The 20,609-nt window shown below is 29.0% G+C and overlaps 2 protein-coding genes across 2 annotated transcripts; both read right to left on the bottom strand.

The window, feature by feature from the left end:
* Positions 1-51: 51 nt before the first annotated feature.
* On the bottom strand, positions 52-1,348 carry wntD (wnt inhibitor of Dorsal). Its single transcript, XM_088035108.1, has 5 exons — positions 1,232-1,348; positions 1,058-1,176; positions 661-1,003; positions 328-607; positions 52-272 (listed from the first exon to the last, which is right to left on the bottom strand). The coding sequence occupies exons 1-5, from the start codon at positions 1,346-1,348 to the stop codon at positions 52-54; spliced, it is 1,080 nt and encodes a 359-aa protein (XP_087891234.1).
* Positions 1,349-15,646: 14,298 nt separating this feature from the next.
* On the bottom strand, positions 15,647-16,288 carry Osi22 (Osiris 22). The gene is made up of 2 exons (XM_088034769.1): positions 16,079-16,288; positions 15,647-16,030 (listed from the first exon to the last, which is right to left on the bottom strand). Exons 1-2 carry the CDS (start codon positions 16,203-16,205, stop codon positions 15,714-15,716), a joined length of 444 nt encoding a protein of 147 aa, XP_087890895.1. The 5' UTR covers positions 16,206-16,288; the 3' UTR covers positions 15,647-15,713.
* Between the last annotated feature and the right edge of the window lie 4,321 nt (positions 16,289-20,609).

Genomic DNA, 20,609 nt, shown 5'->3' with positions numbered 1-20,609 from the left:
ACAACCATTTATTACTAACCTAAAATAAATTACAACAAAACTTAAATTAATTTATACACAATGATATTCATCTACGGATTCTACGCAAACGTCACATTCAACCTCGCAGCACCAAATAAACTTGCAGTTGCATCTATGATTGATTTTTTTCTTCTGTTTTCTCACTTTGTAGCCACAGGTGCGGCACAGATTCCGACAACTTCTTTTCTCAGCGAGGGAGACTGTGTTAGGGTTCGTCTTCGAGCAGACTCTTCCTTTAGTTCCGGGCCATCCTGTATACAAAAATATATTTAAAAAAAATATTTTATAGAGGAGTGTTAGTATTACCTGTGGCATTATTGCTGAAGCAGAAATTTTCTGATTCTTCCAGAAAAACTAAATTGTTTGGTAACGAGTCTTCTGCCGCTTCCAAAGATCTAACATTGTTACCCAGTGTGAGCCCGCCTTTAACTCTTTCGAAGGATATTTTGATGGCTTTATCGTAGCGTTCTCGGAGTTGTTTGGCGATTTGGGGGAAGGTCGGCATCTGCATCCAGCAGGTTTGGAAGGAGCAGCTTCCGGAGACGCCGTGGCACTTGCAGGTTTTCAACATTTTCTCTCGGATTATCTGAAAAAAAAATCTCTTAGAATCTCAAATAAAGTTTGGGACAAGAACTTTACCTCTCTTCCTACTCTGTTGTTGTGTCTGCTGACAAACCCTTGAGGATCACTGAACTTCTGACCATCCTCCAGAAGTCTCAAGACCAAGTTCTCCCCAAAGCTCGCATCATCAGAGCATCCTCCCCACATCCAATCTTTCTCAATTTTCATTTTCTTCTTTTCCTCGGAAAGAAGTGATTGGACCAAATTCGAATTCTCTTGTAGTTTGGTTTGCAACTTCGGATCACATCCGCAGCCTTTGATTATCCCTTTTGAACAGTCACGAGTGATTGAGTATATAATGCCGGCGGCGATAATTGCGTCCGTGTAAGCTTTTTCTTTGGTCGGTAAATGATTGGTTTGTCTACGGAAGAAACACGTTAAATAAAATAAGAGAGTAAAAAAATAACGAAAATACCTGGAGAAAGCAGATTGGGGACAATTCCACCTGTCCCATTTGAACACGCTCTTGCATTCATCCATGGCCATTTGGGCGCCCGCAGCGACGCTCTCGATGATTGAAGGACTAAGTCCATTCTAGAAATCCAAAAAAAAAGTAGAATACTACCTCCAAAACCAAATTACTACTTACATTTAGCTGGAGAAGAGACCGACTTTTCATCAAAGTGTTCACAGTGGAAGACCAAGAAAATGACACGTTGATCAGAACAAGGACCCACAGGACTAGAGAAAAAATTTTGAAACTCATCTTGGAACTCTACTCAGTTGAATGAAAATTTTTGAATGAACAAGTGAAGTGGTCAAGAGGGTAAATTTAAACAAGTGCCAAAAGAGGGGGTAATTACCGACAAAGGTGCCGCCTTTTGTACCTGCCGACAGCGTGAGGGCGAGATAAGGGTGCTTCTGGTTTTCCCATTCATGTAAATTCGTTCATGGTTTGGGTTATAAAAATCTTCAATGGCGTTTGTGGAGGGGTTTTTTTTTTTTTGGATTTTGGTCCTTACGAGCCGGCTCTGTATTATTATTGTTTTGTGGAAATTTTTTTAATGAAAGATGTCAGAAAAGTAAAAAGTGTTGAAATTTGAAAGACTCCAAAGCATGTAACGAATCTAAAGACAGAATTTGTAGTGACATAAACAAATTGATAATTTTGAAGCATGGAACAACGAAAACATTTTAAAATTCTTAAAAATAGAGTTCTATAGAAATCTGTTAAAAAAATTTGAATTCGATGAAATTTACCATTTTTTAGGAATTTCCTCTAGATTTTTGTGGGATTCTGATTGAAATTTTCTGACATTCTAAGAACATTTCTATGAATTTTGTAGTTGTTTAATGATTCTATAAGATATTTTAAGATACTGTGCCAATTTATCTTTAGTTCTTTTTGATTCTCTGCAATCCTAGAAGATTTTGTGAGAATCATTTTGAGATTCTGCAGGATTCTGTGAATTACCTACTGTGGGAATATTTGTAATTTTGTGAAAGATTCTGTGCGAAATTCTAAAAAAAATTGAAATTATTAAAAGAATTAGGTACCTGCAGGAAATTTGATATATTTATATATTTATTTTATTATATTTATATTATATTTATATATTTATATATTTTTTCATTATTTGCTAGAATTCCTTGTGACTTATCAGCAATCTTTAGGATTCTTGATATTCAGAATTTTCTAGAGTTGAATGGTTTTATACAGGGTCCGGCAACACTTGTGTCCACCCCCAAAATCGTCTTTAATTTTAAAGTTACAATTTTGAAAATTTGCCTACGCTTATAGTTGACCAAGCTCTAGAAGCTGATGCAAAATTTGATTTTTTATCACGGTTTGGATGGCGTTACGACGCCTAAGAAGTATAATTTTTAGCGATTTTTGAGTTTTTGCGGAAACATTTGCGAATTCAATTTTTTTTCAACATAACTGTGATACAAATATCTGAGTTTTTATTTCAAATCTAATGCAAATTGTGTTTAAAATTTGTGAAAAAAACACTGTTTTATCAAGTTAGTTTTCAAAATTATGACACGCAGTTGCAAACTACGTTTACACCAAAATTTCACAAGTCACTTCATTCACTCTTATAAAGGTTAATTTTGATTAACACGGGCATGTTGCACTTTATGGACACCAGAAATCGTAAATTAACATCGACAAAGCCACAATTTCACCAAGTAAGACTTTTGTTACAAACTAAAGCGAGTCAAAAGATAGATGTCTTGTGACACAAGATGCTGACCGATGGGTGTAAACGTACTTCACAACTTTGACGTAATGAAATTGCAAACTAACTTGATAAAGCAGCATTTTTTTCTCAAATTTTGAAGACAATTTGCATTGAATTTAAAGTAACAACTGAGATATTTTTAACATATTGATATTGAAAAAAAAATAAATTAGGGGTTGAAATCACAAACCCTCACAATTAAGTAAAAATTACATTTTTAAGGCGTCGCGACGCCAAAACTATCGGTAATAAAAAACAAATTTTCGCGTCAGTTTCTAGCGCTTTTCAACTGTGAGCGTATGCAAATTTTCAAAATTTTATCTTAAAAATTAAAGACGATTTTGGGGGTGGACACAAGTGTTGCCGGACCCTGTATAGGTGATTTCTCACGATTCTGTAGAATTTTTCCGAGTACGTTGTGCTTTTTTAGGAGTTTGTGAAAAATTCTATATGATTTTCTGATTTTATGTGATTTTTCAGATCTTTGAGAGTTCTATGTTATTATCTAGGATTCTAATGGGAATCTCTCTTGCATCTTTTGCGATTGATATTGATTCTCATTATAATTTCTATTTTGTGCTATTCTATAGAATTTCCGGAAATCAGTACGAATTCTATGGGATTTTTATGAATTTTGATTATCTAATTCTGTGGGAAGCTCAGAGTATTTTGTAATTGTTTAGGATCATGACAAAACTTGTTGCGTTTTTTAAGAATTCTATAATAATCTCTACAATTTTGCGAATTTTTTCTAAAATTTTATAAGGCTTTCTGCAATTCTCAGAAATTCTGTGGGAGATTCTTTGCATTTTTGCATAAGTTATTGCTATTTTTCGGGAATTTTATGAGAACTTTTAGAACACTGTAAGATTTTCTACAACTCTAGGAGATCTGCGGTTGTTAAAAATTGTACAGAATTTTTGCAGAATTGCAGATTCTGTTCTATTTTGTAGAATTTTCTGATTTTATATTAATTTGATTTATCTAAGCAGGTTAATAATTTTACGAGTCTTTCTGGAAAATTCCATTAAAAAATTTAGAAGTCCGTTAAATTCTAAATCTTTTAAAAATAATATGTTTCTCTAGGATCTTTGCGTTAAAAAAATTGTATTTTATAAAATTTCAATTTTTTAAATGTTGGATTTCCCTAGGATTTAGTGGGATTTTCGCTGAAATTATTTGAAATTTTATGAGATTTTGAAGGATTCTTTGGGGTTTTCACTCTAATTGTGTAAAATTTTCTGCAACTCCCGAAAATTTCCTGCGATTTATTTCTTTAAATTTTTCTGGATTTTGTGGTTTTTTGAAGGATTATTTGGGATTAAGTGGAAGATTTTTCTGTGTTTTTAGGATTTTTTAAAATCGTAATTAAATAATTAAAATATTAATTAAATAATAATATAATAAAAATAATCAAATAATTAAAAATTTACTAAAACAACATTATAAATTAGTTAGATGGAATAGATAGATAGATACGCCTCGTATTTGTCGATTCTGTCATCAATTAAAGCTTTCCTCGCTACAAAGTAACTATTTTAAATACACCCAGTATATTGCTCGGAGAGCTTAGCAGCCATTCATATTCAAAGTTCCAAAGCGCCGCATTTCTCAATGAAGCAGACTGTTTTCATAACCTGCCAACATAATCCTAAAACTCTTAACAGGATTACCAAAATCTCAAGAAATAGGATTTGCGCGCATAATCCTCGGCGGCCACCAACAAAGTCTTCAAGGATCCGCATGGTTCATTTTCTTAAGTCTGTTATAAAACATGTCAACAGTTTATAGGTTTTTCAATGTGTCAGTCTTGTAACTGCGATTGAATATTTTGGCCATAATTTATCACCGGTCAGAGGTCAGTGTGACCAATAAAATTTCACCTACTTATGGGCGCGTGTATTCGTGTATAGCATATTGAGAAAAATCTGAAAATGGACAATGTTAACAGAGTGAAAGCTTTGAGATATGTTCAAGGAAAATCTATTATACGAAGTAACGGATTTTCAGACGGTGGGATTTATTGTCTTTGGGTTTAAGCGGTAAGGAATAGCGGGTTTTCATCGTGGGTAATAATTAAGGATAATTAATTGCAAGATACCTAATTTGGAGATAATTAGGAAATTGATAAGATCGTTAGATTTTATTATTAAAAGTTTTGCGGGAGATAAAATTTATAGAAACTTACGTCACATTTTTCATGACTATTAAAATCATTACTAAAACGGACAGGAAATCTCAAAGAATTTTTCACAGAACTCCGAGGATTGTAAAAATCAAATTTTAGAATTTAGGAAAAAATTATCTTAGGGTTCCTAAAAAATGAATATTAAAGAATCACGACAGCAAAAATGTCAGAAAATTCTACGAAATTCAACAAAAACTACTACTAAATACAATCCAAACACTAACACAAATTTTATAGATAAAAAAAAATAAATAATATTCTGAAAAAACTTTTACCACAAACAGGACCAAAAGGCACTAAATCTGATCAAGGTTTTGACCCTATGACATAATAATGTATACAAATTTCTTAATGACAACAAAAAAAGAACAAAAAAAAACGAAAAAAAAAATAAAAGTAGAAAAAAGTATAAACAGCAGAAAAATTAATTAATGAACAAATGCTAATTTTTAAGTTCTTCAGCACTGAAACAACTTTATTATAAATAAGGCAATTGTTATATGAAAATCCACGACAAAGATGATCTTAAAGAATTACAAAGAACTTCGGGGGTCCCATAGCATTTTAAAAAAAGAGATGGAATTAACAAGAAATCATCAAAATTTCACAGAACGTTAGAGAAATGTTGCAGAATTCTAGAGGTTATTAAAGAATAGCAAGACTTTTAGGAAATTCAACAAATAATTCCTCAATAATCCTATACAGGCTGATGATAAAAAGGCGCCCATGCTACTTATCATGTTGCAGCTAATTCTTTCCTGAGCCCAAAATTGAAAACCAAAACGTTTGTGCTTTTTAACTCAGATAGAAGCTTTTTTTTATAAACGATCAAACTCTATTTGGATAAACTTTTTATAACAATTTCATTGTTAGACCTCACATTTCAAAATATTCTGTATCAAAAAAGGACAAAAAGTGCTTTAAACCAAGTTTATTTAAGTTTTACAAGTACCATTTCTTGGCTTTGTAGAAATTTTTTTAATGTTGCAACATTGTAAAGCTCTAAACATTAGTTGCTTAGGACACTCATGGGCGCCTTTTTTCATCACCCTGTATAAACTCAAAAAATTTAGTTTACACAATCTCCAAGGATTTCGCAAATTCGAGAGAAAATCCAACAGAATCCTAGAGAATGACATAGAAACTGGCAGGCAATTTCATAGATTTTCAGAAAATTTAAAAACATCCTAAAAAACACAAAAGGCGTAAGAAAGTCAGAACAGCAAGGCATTTTTCTGCAAGATAGTATTGAATCCGAAATAATGTCGTTAGAAATCTAAAAAATTACGTGTAATAATTCAAAAAATTCAAGAGGAAATCCTATTAGAATTCTAGAGAATCCTATAAATCGCCGAAAATCACTAAATCATAAAGAATTTCTTGACATAAGTACCCAGATAATCTCACACAACTAAGAAAAATTACCAGGAGATCTCATAGGATTCTAAAATAGTCTCTAGAACCGGCAAGAATGGGTAAAAATTTAACACATCTGCAAAGAGAATACTAAAAAAAATTCACAAAATTCCTAATAATTTAATTTTACTTGAAGGTTAAATATAATCGCCAGCAATCTTTGATAAATCAAATGAAAATGTCATAGAATCTTTGAAAATCTTAAAAATACAATTAGAATTTAATAGAATTCCGCAGTGCGATCTATAGAATTCCCATATAAATTCTACAGCATTATTTTTTTCATAGAATTCATAGAATTATAGAGAATTTTACAAAATGTCGAGAGATTTATGAACAGAATTCTTGAGAATTTTGGAGTCTAACAAAGGACTCTAGAAAGTGAAGAACTGTAGAAACTCTTAGCAAAATCAAAGGATCCAAAAGAATCTCAGAATCCCATAACTTTCATAAAATCCTATAGTCTCGAAAAATTTATGCGAATTCTAGAAAACCTGTTAGAGGTTTACATAGTATCTTTCAATTGAACAAGATGATTTACATAAAAAATCAGATTTTTTAGAATTCTATAGAATTTCCAGAAAATGGTAAAAACCTGCGGAAAATGGTAAAGAATTTCTTAGACAATCTACAAAAATTGTAGAAAATTCTGTAGGATTCAAAAAAGGTTCTAAGAAAACCGCAAGAACTTTAGGAAATTCCAACGAATATTAAAAGATCCTCACAAAATATACATAAATTTTCAGAATTTTCTGTTTATTTTTTTCTAAATTGTTACAATTTTATACTAACTGTTTAAAATAGTTGCAAAATGGCACTTTTTTACGCACTAGATGTGGTCTGTCCAACGAGGCCGTGTGCATACCACCCATTTCGCACGAGTAGCAAACGAAATTTTTTCTACAATCGTAGCAAAATGCAATTGACAGGATTTCCGCACGGTCTTGAGGTGCGAATTCAATCAAGAACAGTTTTTACGCAAATTCATCGATTGGAATTCCAGAAATCGGCATGAAAATGAGTGAAATCTGACAAAAATCTATAAATTATTTCAATGGTGTCAAAGTAACAATTACTTTTATGCACTTCTATGTCACTTTTTCACACTCTTTTGCTCAAAAGCGTGTTACTTAGAAATTAAAATGACAATTAAAATGTCAACTCAAAGAATTACTTTTAGAATTTTTATTTGTCATTTTTTTAAGACACTCGATTTCTTTAACTGTTTTATATCATTTGATCTATGTAGGCCATGAAATTTGAACGTGTGTCGGCTTGCTGGAGAAATAGTCAAATAGTTTTCAAACGTGCTGCGATTAAGTTACGACATGACATTTTTTTCCGACACTAACTCTCAATCGCAATTTAATGGATCACAGGATGTTCATATCAATTTGTTTAAATCTAAATTCGAAATTCGCATTTTTTCGGTGACGACTTGTCATCTAACAGTTAAATCATTGCACACTTCTAGCAGTCAATCAAAGAGATGCCGCCGATAATAATGCACCGTTCTCTCTATGCAAACAATCCTCAACAATACAGTTAAAACAAACTGATTCTTCACAGCGACACCATCACCATTTACCATTTAACGCCCCAAATTATCTCCTACATAATTTACAACACGTATTTCCCACAGTACCTGTTCAAGTTTCATCCTGTAATAAACTTTATGGTGCCAATAGTCGAACCTGTTCCATTTCTATGAAATTTCAAATTCGGTTCTTTGAGTAATTTTCTCGCATTTGTTTGACCACCGGATGGATTTAAAGGGATTACTCTTGAAGAATGAGGGTATTGCTTTTACCTACCCAGTTCTTGGAACTAGTCTTTACGTGTTTTGTGTCTGGGAAACAATTCTTAATAGGAGTAAGTGTAACATGACACCGTGTCGTGGTTTAGCCAATTTGAGTAAACAAGAGAAAAGTTATTGTATGTAATAGGTCATTAGGATGTTGTTAGTTAGTGTGTAATGTAGCACTTTTTTTTGTTAAATTAACGCGGTTTTCAGGTAACTAGCCAATTGTGGGAAAACAGAGATTTTTTTAAACTTACTTAGATTGAATGAAATTGGAATTAATATAATTTTTTAATTAATTTTATTTTATTGATTAGCCAATAGGAAATAATCTTATTCATATTTTTATTTATTACAACTTCTATTTTTAAGTGTGAGCGTCTTTTATTGTTCTATTATATTGTTCATTTATATTGTGTGTTTATTATTATTTAATTATTTAAGCTAGCTTTTTTCGATTTTCTTGTCACATTCATGTTTATTTTCACTTTTATTAAACAGATGATCAAAATCTTATTCTTTCGCATGTTTGAACTTGCTGATAAACAATTTCAGCTTCACTTCTTTGGTTATTATTGTTTGTTGATTTATTGTTCAAGTTGGCTATCGAACTTTCCTTTCTTATTTTAGCATTCAGGTCTCCTAGTAATAGTAATGTGTCATGCTTTGGTATGTCATTGCACGTTCTTTCTATTATTTTACTCAATTTCTTTTTGTTAATTTTTATTTATAATTCTGCTATGGTTTTTCAAATTTTCTCGAATTTTTTAGTGAATTTACAGAATTCGCATAAGTAACCGGAATTAGCAAGGTTGTCTTAAAATAAGAAATATTTTGATGGAAATCATAATTATGCAATTGAATCAAATTTTCTACATTGCTTTGGAAAATGGGGGACATTTTCTGAATATGGAAATATTTTTAATAAATCAAACTTAACAATTTAATGGAGTTTACAATTTTGTTTTGACTTTCGTGATAAATATTTCGAATAACATAAGCACAGAATTAAATTCTTTAAATATTTTAATAAATAGAAGATTAATTTATTAATAATAACACTGGTCGACAAGCATTTTGTGCCATAAGTGTGGTATACCAAATCTCACTAATTAAGGTTGGCCAAATACAAAAATTACCATAAAAAGTTTTAATTGGTTACAGTTTTTGAGAAAAATAAAACTGAAATTTAAGATAGCGAAGTTGTTTTTTTTATATCTAGATACTATAGAATACAAACATTTTTCATTAAACTGTAATGACACTAGTAAAAATGTTGTAGTTTTTTGTGTTTACAAAACAAAATTTTGGCTTAAGCAAAATGCAATAAAACCCGGAAATAAAACATTGACCAATTGAGATTGAGCAGACTTCTTGCTGCTTGTCCATTCGCGATTAAGACATTCATCATAAGCGACAAAGTCTAAAAAAAGACCAATTGCCTATAAAACTTTTTTGGTGGCATACATTTACCACTGATAAATGAAATTTTGTTTTTTTATTATTCCAAAAACCGTTACTAATTTGGAATTTTTGTTATCATAACTGTATTAAGCAAACTTAGATCAACTTGAAATGATTACTTATGGCACAAAAAATTATTTTGGATTTGTTGCCCAGTGTAATAAGCACTTTCTAGTTGGTACAGGCTTTCTACAATTGCCTAATTGGTTGAATTGCAAAACATTTCAGAAAATTTTTGTTGATTCCAAAATTTGAATATTAAAAAAAAAGCCTCTTCAAATAAAACTTATCGTTTTTGATGTATAATCTTATAGTTCGATTTTAATTTGCTGGTTGAATGGATTATTGGATTACAATTTTAATAATAAATTTTAGAGATTTTGGAAAATTGACGCTAAATTTACAAAAATTTTAAATCGTTTTTTCAAAAACTTTTTTGTTTAAAAAGTTTGAAATTTAGCATGGTCATGTCAAATCTCATTGTTCTAACATAAAATTTACGAAATGAGTCTCATGAGTCAAAAATTTTAGAAATTTTTGGGTTTTTTTTGTAATTTAAAGCACATTTAAAAAACGCCTTATACCACTAGTCAGCTGTTCAAAACTTTATTGATTCAGCATTGCATTGATGGAATCTAATAAGAAATTTTGGAAATTTTTGCTTTGTTTTAAATCAAAATTTTTTTTTGAAAATGAAGAATTTTCTTGTTACTTAAAATTTAGCACAGTTAATAAACACTTCAAAGGTGGTGCAGTTGATAAATTTCGTACTTCTAATTAGGAAATTTTATGAAATTGAATGTTGTCGGCTTAAGTCGTTAAGTTGCTTAAGTCCATTTTCAATTTTTGTAACCAGGGTCAAGAAATCTTTATTTTTAAATATCTGACGTTAAATCTAAGATTTGGATATTTGGGAAATAAAATGAGAATGTTTCTAAATTCTGAAATATATAATAACCCATAAAAGAATTCATTTTATATTAATTTAATTTTTACAAATTTTTATTTTTTGATGGACTAAAAATATTTTTCTGTAAAATTCTGTAAAATTAGCATTTTTGGCAGTAAAGCAATGCGTTACTGTTTATTAACTGTACAGAAATAAAAATTTAGCACAGGAAATTGAATTAAAAAAAAATAAAATTGAATTTCAAAAATTCAAATTTCATGTCCTAAAATTCTGAATATTAGCCTAGTCAATAAACACTCTTAAGATGCCAAATTTTATAGTTTTAACTTATAAATTACGAACCTTTAAAACAAGTTTTCAAAAATTTTGGTTCTTTCCTCCATTTGAAACTTTGAAAAAAAAAATTCAATTTTTAATTTTGTATTTTACTACAGTAAATAAGTACCTACACGTATAAAAAATAAAAAAAGTCATCTTACAATTTGTTAATTCAATAATTAATTAACCAAATTCTTGAAAAAATGAAAAGACGACAAGTGAAATTTAAAAAAAGTAGACTAAGAACTAAACTGTTCCGATTTTTTTGTGAAAAACCGCGACCTTAAAATTCCGGTTATGTTGAACCAACTGGTCCCTCTCTTCTTATCATTACGATTTCAATCTTTTTTTTTTAATTTGACGTTTCACAAACGAGATAATTGAACCTTAAGGTTTTTAAAACACTGTTGAACTACTTATCCAAGCTGTTACACTTTACATACTTAATAGCATTAAAATATTCTCCTGCGTCCACTACTGCAGTCTGTAAACCAGAACAGGAATTCAGGCGAAACAAGAAACCACTCGATGGAATCATTTTATTATAAAGTCTTTCACTGATCACATCTCGCTCTTAAAATGCGTTAGGTAAATTTCCAAATATGGAGGCAGCGAAAAAATTTTTTAGGTGTTTAATTCTACTTTTTTGTTGTGTCGTGATAGTTAAAAGTAGTGTTCTAGTTAATGATGGAAATAAACTAAAATTGACGAGTTCAGGTAAGTTGTAGTTTATAAATCGATCGTGTTTGATGGCAGTTTTAGAGGCGCGCAAGAAACAACAACAAGATTTAATGATGATGATCATCCCAATGCTAGTGATGCCCTTCATGATGCAAGTGACAACTCTTCCAATGATGCTGATGTCTCTCAAATTCACGTTGATGAAGAGCATGTTTTTTGGTAAACTCGCCATTTTGTTTGGACTGGTTCTTCTTTTGAGAAACTCGTTGAAGAATAGAGACAGTTTCTCAAGTCATACTGTCAATTATATCTCACACGATCATTGATAGATCTGTGATGACATGTAACAATCTGTGATATTGCTTGTTGGCCTGTATTTATTAATTCAATAAAAGTATACAGCTCTTGTAAATTTTAATGGTTATTTATGGTTATTTCTTCCGGTTTGCTCGAATAGAAAATGTACCTGTCAACGCACGTATTTATTAGTTTATTAGTCACTTACTTGGTTTCTCAGTCTATAAAGTTGTTGACAATGTAGGGTGTGGAAGACCCCCCAGTTTTTTCATGACTGAAATTTCATGTTTTTTTTTTAATAACATTAAAGGTTTAAACAACTCTAATTTGGAAGAGTTAATTGAGAAGTTGAATCAATTTGGGAGTTAGAGTACATAAAATCGTAGGGATAACTCAATCAAACTTGAGCTCCAGCCAAAAATTGAGCTTAACTGCTAGTTTTATTGGAGCTTAAGTTTTAATTCTCAAATTTAAAAATTGTTTTCACATGTAAATTTGACGAAAACCCAATTTTATGTTTTTTTCGTCTCAAAACTTTTTGAGTTCTTAAATAACTAGCAGTGACACATAAATTAAAAAAAACGGAAAAGTTAAACCACACAAAATTTCAGCAATTTATGGAACTGAGAGTTAAGTTTTAAGGGTTTGTAAGAGTTTAAACAAAGAATAAGTTAAAACAGGCGAAAATTGTTTGATTAGTTGAAAGTCTCAAAAAGAAACTAAAAAATTTTGAGTTTGCAAGTTAATTTAAAGTTACATTAAAGTGAAGCCACAAGAACTACACGCTTCTTCTAGTTTATGAAAAACTATAAACCTACTTGTCTAGGTTGTTAACTTCCATGTTTTTAAAAACTATTAAACTTTTAAATTTACTTTTAGACTTTAAGAGTCTAGACTTTTATCGGTTTATACTCTCAAAATGACTTAATTCTTTTTAAAATTTAGTTGAGTCAGTTAAAATTGATTGGTGTTTATTCATTGATTTCTGATTTTATTGAATTGTAAGTCTTAAACATTTGGATTTAACGTTTCAAAATTTTTAAAACACTGCAATAGAAAAAGGATGCTGTGTTTGCCATCGATTTTTTTTTGCGCTTTACTTTTTTAGAATCCGCTCTCATATTTCCAAAATTTGATAGTCGATTAAAAAAAAAGATCCAAACAAAGAAATATTTCGAATTTTTGGTTTTTTGATCGCGACGATAAACTATTTGACCTGCCAATCTGAAATGTAGTCTCTGACAAGATCTACTAACTATACAAAATTTTAGCATCGGAAATCAAATTATTAGAGTTTTTCTTGGTAAACTAAAATGTTTGTTTTATTTTTATAAAATTCTGTAACTGTAGCAATTTTGACATAAAAACTATGAAATTTATTGTAAAACAGCTTTTGACAAGTTTACCAAATGTATGAAATTACAAAATGTTAGCACATGAAATTCAATTTTTACAAATTTTAGTTTTTGGCACACTAAATTTTTTTATTTTTTTTGTAAAATTGTATAATTTTACCAATTTTGACAGTAAAACAATGAGATTTCAAGTACTACAGCTCCAAGCAAGATAAAACTATACAAAATTTTGGCACCGGAAATTAAATTTTTACAAATTTTTATTTTTTGGTAGACTCAAATGTTTGATCTTATTTTCTGTAACAAAGTTTTATTTTTTTGTGGGCTAAAGTGTGTGATCTTTTTCTGTAAAATGTAAAAAAAAAACTAGCAATTTTAACCGTAAAACGATGAAATTTCGGGCATTACAGCTTCTGACAAAGTTAATTGTACAAAATTAAAAAAAATAGCACTAAAAATTAAATTTTTACAAATTTTTATTTTTTAATGCACTAAAATCTTTGTTTTTTTTTCGTCAAATTTAGTAACTTTAGCAATTTTGACAGTATAACAATCAATTTCGGGCATTACAGCTTCTAACAAGGTTTATCAACAACTGTACAAAATTACAAAATTTAGCACCGAAAATTGAATGTTTACAAGTGGACTAAATTGTTTTAAGTATCTTTCTCAGTAAAATTTTGTAACGTTATCAAATTTGACAGAAAAACAATGAGATTTCAGATATTACAAGTCCTGACAAGTTTAAGTAAGTGTACAAAATTACAAAATTTTAGCACCGAAAATTGAATTTTTACAAATTTTTAATTTTCGGTTGACTCAAATGTTTGATCTTATTTTCTGTAACTGTAGCAGTTTTAACAGTAAAACAATAAGATTTTATATATTTCAGCTTTTGAAAACGTACAAAATGTACAAAATTAGATTATTAAAAATTAATTTTTTTTTAATTTTAATTTTTTAGTGGACTAAAATGTTTGAATTTTTTTCTATAAAATTTTAATACTTCAGCAATTGCGATAGAAATAAGATTTCAGGTATTACAACTTCTTCTACTAATTGTACAAAATTACACAATTTTAGCACTGAAAATTGAATTTTTACATTTTTTTATGATTTGTAGGTCTGAATGTGTGATCATTTTTTGCAAAATTCTACAAAATTTGCAATTTGGACAGTAAAACATTCTTATTTTAAGTATTACAGCTTCTGTCAACGTTTACCAACTGTACAAAATTACAAAATTTTAGGACCGGAAATTTAGTTTTTACAAATTTTTAGTTTAAGTGAACAAAAATGGTTGATTTTTTTCAGTCAAATTTTGTAATTTTAGCAATTTTGACAGTAAAACAATGAGATTTCAGGTGTTACAGCTTCTGATAAAATTTACCAACTGTATAAAATTACAAAATTTTAACACCGGAAATTGAATGATACACGTCGTTTTATCAATATAGACACATTAGATCACTCTTTATATGCATACAACTTTTTTTTTATTATACAACAAGTGATAATTTAACTTATTAGACAAATAAAATGAGTGATAGAAATATTTCTTTATAACATGTTCGAAAATCATCATTAAAAGTTTGACTCTCACTAGTGGAGATGTTGATGTTGAAATTAGAAAAAAAACTTCAACCAGGATACAGCTTTTCAGCTTTTACTTTTTATTTTCTAAGTAATTATGTTTCTAATTTTCTCCTATCTTTTTGTTTCCTTTAAATTAAAAAAATCAACAATGTAATTAGTCGTTTCGTTTGCTCTCAATCACTGACACATAAAAATAAATGACTCTTTTAATAAATAATTCTGAAAATAGTCTTTAATTTCTAAAAAATATGCATAAATACGCGTACCCACATATGTTGTATTAATTATGTAAAGTAACTTATCCAATTATAGTCTACTTTTTGACCTAGTTACACACATAACTGTCATAAATTCATAAATATAGTTCAACGAAAATAACAGTTAAATTTAAGCTAAAAGTACATACTAATGGCTTTATTAAGATAAAAATAGAAAAAAGTGAAACAATACAAAAAATTATCAATTTAAAAAGAAAATAGCTACGTATCTATTGGAACGGAAATTTAATATCCTCATTAAAAGGTATTAAAAAATGAGGTTGTTTCAATTATTTTTTTAACCTGAGGTAAAGAAAAATAGTACTTAAAAAATATTTTTCTTAACTAAATAATTAGAATTATTTAGAATTAATTAGAGTTTTAATTGTGCCGAAATTGTTTGGCGCGTGAAGGTGATACCGAAACCATGGCAAAAGTTCAGTGAATGGAAAGTTCTACTTTCGTGTTTACTTCTGTAAGTACCCTCGGTACTAAAAAAAATTTCAATTTCAATAAATATCTTTATTTACACGCTGCAGGTACTGCACCACTGTACACGTTTTCCAAGAAAACAATCTTTTTACACAGATTTTGTAAAATATCTACAAAAATACATTTCGTCGTCGTCGACTGATGTAAGCTCCGTACTCATCGTCTCCACTGTATCCGTAATGAGCCATCGACATGTCTTTGACATGAACATTATGGCTGTATACGCCTCCTCCGGACGATTGCCTTCTAAACATATTGATTAGTAGGAGAAGAACAGCCAATTTTCCAATAAATGCGCTTTTCAAAAGCATGACTTTCAACGATACCAACATCATGGGAATTATCGCGGTTGATACCATAAAAGGTATGATCATCAAAGGGAGGATTCTACTCATCATGTTTTGTTCCCCTTTTTCTTTCCTGGCTTCTAAAAATTCAATTTAAGTGATATTGATTACAAAAGTGGTACCTCTACCTATTTCGTAGCCTGAGGATGTCACCGCATGGTCCGTAACGTTGAACGTCCTCGTTTCCAATGCACTACTAAACTGGATTAAAAAAAATAGAACTATCAGTTTTGGAAATAGCACCCAACTGTCCATAGTGAACGATATTACTTTTTTGACCGGAAACAATGTATCATTATGATCACATGATCTCTTTGGCTGCAGTTGAACAACTGACCGTCAATGAAAGTTGGTGGGCGAGACTTGAGCGTCTCTGTTCTAGTTTTGATTTCTTGATATTCACGACGGAAGTTTGCTTGGAGAAGAGGGGGTAGTGTGGGAATTTGGATGGAGAGGGTCATAGGGCACATTTTTGCCAAATGTGCGTGTGGGACTTCCTGACCGGGATTTATGGATTTGGCGCGCAAAGAAAGTTGTATGCTAATACGTCTGAAAATGGATAAATTGATTTATTCTCAAAATTTGTAGTCTTTTAAAAAATGAGAGTTATGGCTTTAAACTCTTCTTCAATTGTTGAGATTGTTGAGAAACTCTTGTGTCACTTTGCATTTTTTTTTAATAATTTTATGAAATAAGAGTTACTGATTGAGATGTTGAGAGTTACAATCACAAAAAGTAAAACTTTGTTTCCATTAATTGTTAATTAAAATAGAAAAACTAAGTTAAAATGCTGATTTTATTTTATGAATTAAGAGTTATCTATGGAACCCAAAATTTTAAGAGTTTACAGCTATAAAAAAGTTAAAACAGAAACTTGACAGTTTGAGAGTTACACATTAAGCAATTCTGCATTGTTCACTCATATCTGCATTTTCTTTGACTCCAAAATCTTAAAGCTTTTAGATCACTTTAATTTTGTTTGTTTTTATTAACTCTTAAAATTAATGAAATTAGAAAAAAATGGTTTCAAAACAACGTTAAAATGTATTATGAATTAAGAGTTACTTTTGGGGCCCGAGATTTTAAGAGTTTACAGCTAGAAAAAAATGAAATGAAAACTTGTTAGTTTAAGAGTTACAAATTAAACAAAACTCCATTGTTAACTCATATCTGTATCTTTTTAAATTCACAAATTAATTCCATTAACTTTTGAAATGTAAGGTATGAGAACAAAAATGTGCCAAAACAAAATTGAAATGCTGATTTAGTTTCACAAATTAAGAGTTACCTCTAAAACCTTTGATTTTAAGAGTTTACAGCCAGAAAAAACAAAATAATAAAAACTTGGCCATTTGATAGTTACAAATTACACAATACTTGATTGGATCACGTTGACTTATCTGAATTCTCTTAAACTCCCAAATCGCAAAACTTTTAATTTAGTTTAAATTTGGTTGCTTCTATTAACGCTTAAAATTCAAAAAAATGATAAAAACAGTGTTAAAACAACATTAAGATGCTGATTAACTTTGTTAATTAAGAGTTACTTATGGAGCTTAAGATTTTAAGAGTTTACAGCTACAAAAAAGTAATAATGAAGATTTGGCAGTTTGCAAATCAAACAACAACTCATAAGTTGTGACGTTTTTAGATCAGTTTAATTTGGTTTGTTTTCACTAACTCTCAAAATTAAAGACAGTAAAAGAAACATTTTTTTAAATAAAGGGTTAGCTATTAAGTTTAAGAATTGAAGAGCTTACAATCACAAAAACTTAAAAAAAACTCGGCAGTTTGAGAGTTACAAATTAAGCAATACATACTCCAGAATTGACTCATTTTTATCTTCTAAAACTCTTCCAAAACTTTCAAGTCACTTTAATTAACGAAAGTGCCAAAACAACGTTAAAATCATAATTTTAATTTTTGAATTAAGAGTTACATATGAAGCCTGAGATTTTACAGCCACAAAAAATTTTAAAAAAATAACTAAGTGGCGTTTTGAGAGTTTCAAATTAAGCAACACTGTATTGTTTATTTAAACTTTTTAGATCAGTTGTTCCCACTAACTCTTAAATTCAACAAAAGTTTTTTGAAATTAAGGGCTTTGTATGGAGTTTGAGAATTTAAGAGTTTACAGTCACAAAAATAAAAATTTGAAAATTTTACAGTTTGAGAGTTTGAGAACTTTATTTTCCTCTAATAGTGATTGTTTTTGTTAACTCGTAAAAATCAATTAAGATATTAGAACAATCAAGTGCTAAACTACTTTAAAATGACGATTTAATTTTATGAATTTAAAGCTACCTATAGATCTCGCGATTTTAAAACAATTTACAGTTTTAAGAGTTTATACGCATATCTGATTTGATTTTATTAATTAAGAGTTACCTATGAAACCAGAAATTTTAAGAGTTTACAAAAAAATAAAAGTGAAAGCTAGCAGTTTGAGAGTTACAAATTAAGCAAAACTCCACTGTTTAGTCATATCTCCATTTTTTTAAACTCTCAAATTGTAAAATTTTTTGATCAGTTCAGTTATGTTTGGTTCTATTAACTCTTAAAATTTATGATAGAAATATGAAAACTTTGAAATTTTAAACCAAACCATTTGAGAGTTTCGTCTTATTCAATTTATTTTTTAACTCGATTTTAATTAACTCTTAAAGTCTCTTGTTTTTATTAATATCTTATTATCTATCATCTCATTTATCATTCTTTCAAGAGAATAAGAAGTTGAGAGTTAATACTAAATTATTAATTAATCTAAATCTCGTTTTAAAAGTTTGGAGTTAACCAATGCAAAGTATTATAATACAAAAAACTTTCTAAACTTTTTTATATAATAAATATGAATTAAATTTTAACAAATTAACTATCAATTTTCAGTTTTTTAATAGATAACTTGCAAATAAAATTGAAGAACTAGACAAATTAAGAGTTAAAAACAAGTTAAATTTTTATTTTTATTTCATTATAACTTTTACTTGATCTAAAATATTGCTTTAAAATAGTGGTTAACTCTATTTCTTAGGTTTCTAATTGAAATTCTTCAATTTTTATTGTTGATAACTCGTAAAATTTAAAGAGAGTTTAAATAAATTGTTTTTTTTTTAAATTGTATTACCGGTTGGAGTGGACAGTTTGGGAGTTAATGGCGATTAATATGTCAAATTTGAAATTTTAAAATAATATAAAAATTAAGATTTTTTAGGAAAAAAAAATTGAATTAAAAGTTTGTAAGAAATTTTAAAAGTTACACTTTAAACTTTGAGAGTTAAAACTCACTCAAGTTAAGAAACTATTAAACTAGAAGGTAAAATTTTTGTACATTTTTCATTCTCAAATATCTATTCATAACTATTTCGCAGTTAAAACTGTTTTTAGTTTAATGTTTGAGAGTTAATTATCTAAAATAATAATTAATTAATTGTAGTTAATTGTTACCACAGTTGTTTGTGTTTTTACCTCTAAAATTCTTAATTAAACTTTCGAGCTTCAAAAGTTTTCGCTAAAAATTTTTATTAACTCTCAATTTTTCAATCAGGTTTAAAATCTACATTAAATCTTTAATTACAATTAAATATTTAAAGCCTTTTGCCTAAAAGGTATGACTTTTAACTCACTAGTCTCGGGATAGGTACTTTTATTTCGCACATCATTAACTCTTAAAGAGTTAAAGAATCTTAAACAATAAAATTTAATAAGAAACTGAGGCTCGAATATCAATAATTTTGAATTAAAAATTAGAACAGAAGGTTTTTAAAAAAATTTACACCGGTTAAACTTGACTGTTTGAGAGTTAAAAACAAGTAAATTTAACATTTTGCACTGTTTTTAGTCCACTCTTCAAGTTTAAACTCCCACTCGTCACGTTTTTTCTAAATTTATGAGGTAAACTTATTCAAGTTAAGAGTTACATTTGTAAGGTTGAGAGTTACAGCTTAATAAAATCAGGATTCAGTGCGCAGTAAAATTGCCAAACTCTGTTTTTTACTATTTTAACTGCAGTAACTTGTTACTCTAACTTTAGGTGCATTTACTTGAATTTTAGGAATTTAAAAATTTGAGAGTTAAAATCATTTAAATGTAAATTTTTAATTTGATTTTTTTAATCGCTTAGATTCAGATGAAGAGTTTATAGATGCGTTAAAGTCTCAAGATTTGAAAATTAAGAGTTACAGTTAAGACATGTTTTTAATTCCATTTTTTAACTCCTAAATTTTTCCTACAATTTTTAAATTAACTTAAAAAGTTTTAATGCAATTTTGTCTTACCTTGAATGTTTAACAAATAATGCTTTGAAACTGTCAATTTAAGAGTAAAATCTCACTGAAAACTTACATAGGTTTTGCAATTAATTTTGTAACTACTAAATTTTAAAATTTCATTCAATTGAACATCGTTATAGAAATTTAAGAGTTGAAGAGTTAAATCGTAAATTGTTAATTTTAAATTAGAAGTTTAATATTTAAGAGTTAAGTTGAATTTACCATTTTAAGGGTTATTAGATGAAAACACTAAATAACAGTTAATAAATAAGTTTTATTAAAAACGACAAAATAAATAACAGAAAACACGAAAATACTCTACTGGCTGCAGTAATAATAATAATAATAATTAGCATTTTTTCTTAAAATACCAAAATTAAAACCCCAAAAC

Source organism: Gnatocerus cornutus, chromosome 4, assembly GCF_029298725.1.
Source record: "Gnatocerus cornutus isolate USDA-ARS CGAHR chromosome 4, icGnaCorn1.1, whole genome shotgun sequence".
Taxonomy (NCBI): domain Eukaryota; kingdom Metazoa; phylum Arthropoda; class Insecta; order Coleoptera; family Tenebrionidae; genus Gnatocerus; species Gnatocerus cornutus.
This window is presented reverse-complemented; position numbering and strand designations above follow the sequence as displayed.